The sequence below is a fragment of the Heliconius melpomene genome, chromosome 19 (assembly GCF_056956725.1).
Source record: "Heliconius melpomene rosina isolate 202511_hmr_F chromosome 19, ASM5695672v1, whole genome shotgun sequence".
Lineage (NCBI taxonomy): Eukaryota > Metazoa > Arthropoda > Insecta > Lepidoptera > Nymphalidae > Heliconius > Heliconius melpomene.
Window position 1 is genome coordinate 13,669,446 of NC_140407.1, and position 4,456 is coordinate 13,673,901.

The 4,456-nt window shown below is 30.1% G+C and overlaps 2 protein-coding genes across 2 annotated transcripts; one reads left to right on the top strand and one right to left on the bottom strand.

Moving 5' to 3' along the window:
* Positions 1-95: 95 nt before the first annotated feature.
* On the top strand, positions 96-3,262 carry LOC146528929 (radial spoke head 1 homolog). Its single transcript, XM_085203610.1, has 5 exons — positions 96-211; positions 679-829; positions 1,098-1,294; positions 1,612-1,885; positions 2,265-3,262. The coding sequence occupies exons 1-5, from the start codon at positions 164-166 to the stop codon at positions 2,498-2,500; spliced, it is 906 nt and encodes a 301-aa protein (XP_085059736.1). The 5' UTR covers positions 96-163; the 3' UTR covers positions 2,501-3,262.
* LOC146528930 (protein dpy-30 homolog) lies at positions 1,905-3,838 on the bottom strand. The gene is made up of 2 exons (XM_085203609.1): positions 3,625-3,838; positions 1,905-3,507 (listed from the first exon to the last, which is right to left on the bottom strand). The coding sequence occupies exons 1-2, from the start codon at positions 3,700-3,702 to the stop codon at positions 3,250-3,252; spliced, it is 336 nt and encodes a 111-aa protein (XP_085059735.1). The 5' UTR covers positions 3,703-3,838; the 3' UTR covers positions 1,905-3,249.
* Positions 3,839-4,456: the final 618 nt, after the last annotated feature.

Sequence of the window (4,456 nt, forward strand, 5' to 3'; positions counted from 1 at the left end):
TTGTAAAACAAATAATGATAGTAATGAAGTGAAAAGAGATTTTATATAAAGGTATTAAATAATTTAAACATAACCTCTTTTCATATTTCCATTCGTCATTAATTAAAGAACAATGGCATTGCTTCAATGATTATTTGCTTACAAGCCTTTTGTCGTGGAAACAATGGCGGAGGAAAAAGGTGAAGGACCCGAGGATATAGACACGATTGGTGTAATTTCCTTTTTAGATATTTTTTATTATTTAGACTAGGTATATAATAGTTCCTGATCTTGTTTTAAAAGTATTATTCTTATCTATCCCTTTCCTCATTTCTATGATTACTTATTATTGAAATTAAAAAATATAGCAATCGAATGGTAGCTATAGAATAGAGATTAGATATAAGTTGTTATATAATAATTATCTAAAATTAATTATATACTATGTTAAGATTAATAAACGTAAAACAGAAAATGTTAATGCCTTTTTTAATGCCGCCTTTAAGAAAAATATTGGCAAACATGTAAGATATCTGATTTAGTATTCTTTAGATTTATGTTGAGGCCTGTCGTGGTGGAGAGGCATAAAGTGTGACACGCAACTGGTTGTGGATTCGATCCCCACTCGAGGAAATAAAATATTTATACAAATTTGCAGGATACAGCGTGAAGCTAATTGATTATTTAAATTTTTGTTAGATTTATGTAGGTGGTCGTAACGCGGAGGGAGACCGCCACGGTGAAGGATGGGCGGTGCTGCCTAATGGAGATTTTTATCAAGGTTGCTATTGCCGAGGAATGCGAAACGGAAAGGGATTGTATGTTTTTAAAAATGGCGCTAGATATGAAGGTAATCAGCGTATTATAAAAAGTCAGTTTAATCAATAATTTAATATTAAATTACATATAATATAATAAGAATTTTATTGTATTCACTATATGTATATTAAGGGTTATGTTTTTTGAAGCATATTTTAGTGTGTAGTACTTAGTATTCTAAGCAAATTGATTATAATATATGGAAATATTATTTTATATTCCGATATATTATTGTTTTTAATGAAGAAACATTTAGCAATATACCTACCTACAAAAATGCGTACTAAAATGTTATATAGGAGAATGGCGCCATGCAATGAAGTACGGAGTGGGTCAAATGATATATCCTGATGGTTCACGTTACGAAGGAGATTGGAGACATGACCTGAAGCACGGGTTTGGGGCGTATTACTATCCAAATGGTGATATTTACGAGGGCGCATGGTTTAAAGGGAGGAGACATGGACTTGGAACTTATTTCTACGCTGAGCACCAGGTTATTGTTTGTTATGAGAAGTAATTATATTTGAGGCCGTTTTGGCACAAGCGTGTGACTGGCGGTGGTTGGCGGAATTCGTTTCCCACATGGGGAATGCATTATTACTTATTTATATTTTTATTTCCTCACTCTGGTAACAAAGCAAACTATATTTACAGTTAAAAGTTTGTCCATAAAATTTACGCAATCAACTGTAATTTTTTTTATATTGATAGTTTTTAGATTTATTTAAACTGAAAATTGTGCAAATTGCATGTTTTTAAATATATCTAAATCTATCTAAATTTTCTAATCTTAAGTAATTTTTTTTCTAGATAAAGTTTATGGGAACATGGGTAGATGGCGTTATTGAAGGTCCGGGACAAATAATGTACCCTCGAGTGCGATATCACGGTTCCTGGATGAAAGGTATCCCTAAAGGCCCGGGTTGCTTCGTATTTGATACAAATTGCATGCAACATGGTTTCTATCACCTTATAAAGGATCCTAATTACGAAGAATTCGGTGAAAGTGAGGAAGAAAAGGAAGAGAAGGAAAAAGAGAAGTTAGAAGAGGGTGAAGAAGAAATTGAAATTGATGAAACTTTAGGTAAGTAAAACTTATACAATTTCTGGGTATTTTTTTAATATCAACAATTTTAAACATACTGTTATTGAAAAATTGTATTTTAAGAAAGGCTTATTTTTTACTTACATTTTTTAAGTGTTATTCCATATTAACAGTAAAAAAATCAGTAAAAAGAGTCACCTCTTAAACAACCGTCCTTGCGATTTGACTTCTAAACCATATGTTTTTATTACGTCGACATTCGTATATGGTTTTTAAAACTTGTTGATATAAAAAATTTTAAGTATGGAATAATGTTAAAAATATTTAGTTTGTTTGCAGCAAATTTTACAATATCCAATTTTTTTGAAATTTTCTAAAATATTTGCATAGTAATAATCAACGTAAAAATCGGTTACAGGAAAAATTGCAGTATGGCGTGCTCGTAACATAACAGCTTACACAGCAGAGTTCCTGCCGCCAGAGCCTGTGCCATTGCCAATACACGATTCAATACCATCAATTATTGCAGAAACTGTTGAAACTGATATATTGCAGTTTGAGCCTCCATCAGTTTCGGCGGAGGAGGGAGATGATAATGATTCTTGGCTTTTACATCGCCAACAGTTTCTTGAAGAGGCTGAACATATTGATTAATATGTATTGATACTATTTGTTAAATAAACATGAAAGCTGTTAATAGCATTTTGTCAACTAGAGCATATTCAATATCAAACAAGGGAGTCCTTGTCCAATCCTGTAAATACTATAACACCCATTAGATTTTGATGAGGAGACTTCTGTCCCTCATGAATAACATGTGTCAAATTACTGAGACTGATTAAACTTCACTTTGCATAGACAAAAGTTACAGAACCAAAAAAACATTAAAAACAAAAAAAATAACATGACCATTGCCCTTTCATTTTTTACATTTTATTTGATTAATCCTGGGAAATGTACTACTCTTCACACACAGCACTCATCATTATTGGTTTATGACAGTATCACATTTTAATGATGCCCACCTGCTGGCCAAATTCTACAATATTTTTCTTGAAGTGAGAAACATTAATGTATAATATGAATAATATTTTTATTTTATTAAAAAATAACAGTCTCCTATTTATTTACTGCACATTTATTATTTAATAAAGTTAACTACTATTTATAATTATAATATAAATAGAGATGCTTATGTTGCTTAATGACACAAAAATTAAAGATTTGACTTTACTAACAGGTACTGCACAAGTTTAGTTTAATTGGATTAAGGTCGAGGAACGTTGAGCTATAAATAATTACATTGAGATCATTTAAAATAAAATGTAATATGCATTTTATGTAAGCCAAAGAAATATTATTGTAATTGTTTTAGTCCTAGAAGATATTTATCTAGATTAAAACTATGTTTGAGGATTTTGTGGAGTATTGTTATTAGCTCCTGAATTATTATTATCAAATGTACTCTTATTCTTTAATAAATAAGCAGCAAGATAATTTATAGGATCAGGAGGACGTTCTTTTGCAAGGGCAGATAAGCCTTGGAGTAATATAGGAACAACTGTTTGGTCCAAGTATTGACGAGTGGGCAGTGCATTAAGATCGATTCGAGATTTGCGACTAGCGTTTGTTTCATTTTCCTTTTCCATTGATATTATTTTCTGAAAAATAAATTAAACGTTATCTCAATGATGTTGATTTATAATTATATAATAATAGATTTACAATATCTGCTAGTTTGTCTAAATTACTTTTAGTATTTTAACAAGCTTACTAACCTTAACTGAATCCGGTATTTTGGACGGGGGCTGTTCTTCCTTATTAGGTTGATTTCCTTGTAAAGAAGTTTCTGACATCGGTTGTTATTGTTTTATATCCTAAAAAAGCTTTATACTTAAATGTATTTCTTTTGAAAATTAAATATTTGTCTATCGTTTACGAAACACATATAATAAAAACAACGGAATGACAGCTGCACAGATAATAGAATTTACTATCCAGTGTTGCATGCTTTAAGAAGCAGTATGGTTAATGGCACAGACATAAATAGTACAAATACTTTTAATAGTCTGTGTATGTAAAACAGATGTTAAAATACTGCGAGCGAATATCTACAACAATATTTGACTCTATTATTTGAATTGAAATAGTACTATATTTTTTTAATTATAAGCTTTATTATTCAAACTACTTGAACTGTTTTGAAAATGTCATATTCATGTTTTCATTTATGCAGTGCAGTTTTTACTTTTCTTACATATAGAATAAAAAATCTTCTGTGTTTTGGCTGAAGCCTGTGTCGTTAACTCTTTACTAATAAATACTAATATTTATTAAAAATTCAATACAATTGGTACTGACAATATATCTAAATAAATAGGTCTTTAAATGATTAAATCGCGTTACGAGTACTACAAGTTTTTTTTAACCAGAAAAAAAACTAGAGCGAGGAAATGAAGATAACTCATTCTCCGGAGTGAGAATCGAACCAACAACTGCCTCGTTTAAAGTGAGATAATTACTGTGTAAACAATAATTTATAAGTGATTTATATCGTATTTATATCGTTAATATAATATATTTTATGTAAACTAAAATAAAATGCAATAA

Bases quoted from the DNA above. Each gene is read 5' to 3' on its own strand.
- LOC146528929 (XM_085203610.1), top strand. From the start codon at position 164: ATGGCGGAGGAAAAAGGTGAAGGACCCGAGGATATAGACACGATTGGT. The intron at 212-678 runs GTAATTTCCTTT...AATTTTTGTTAG, and splicing joins AGGATATAGACACGATTGGT to ATTTATGTAGGTGGTCGTAA. The intron at 1,295-1,611 runs GTTATTGTTTGT...TTTTTTTTCTAG, and splicing joins ATTTCTACGCTGAGCACCAG to ATAAAGTTTATGGGAACATG.
- LOC146528930 (XM_085203609.1), bottom strand. From the start codon at position 3,702: ATGTCAGAAACTTCTTTACAAGGAAATCAACCTAATAAGGAAGAACAG. The intron at 3,508-3,624 runs GTTAGTAAGCTT...TTTATTTTTCAG, and splicing joins AAATACCGGATTCAGTTAAG to AAAATAATATCAATGGAAAA.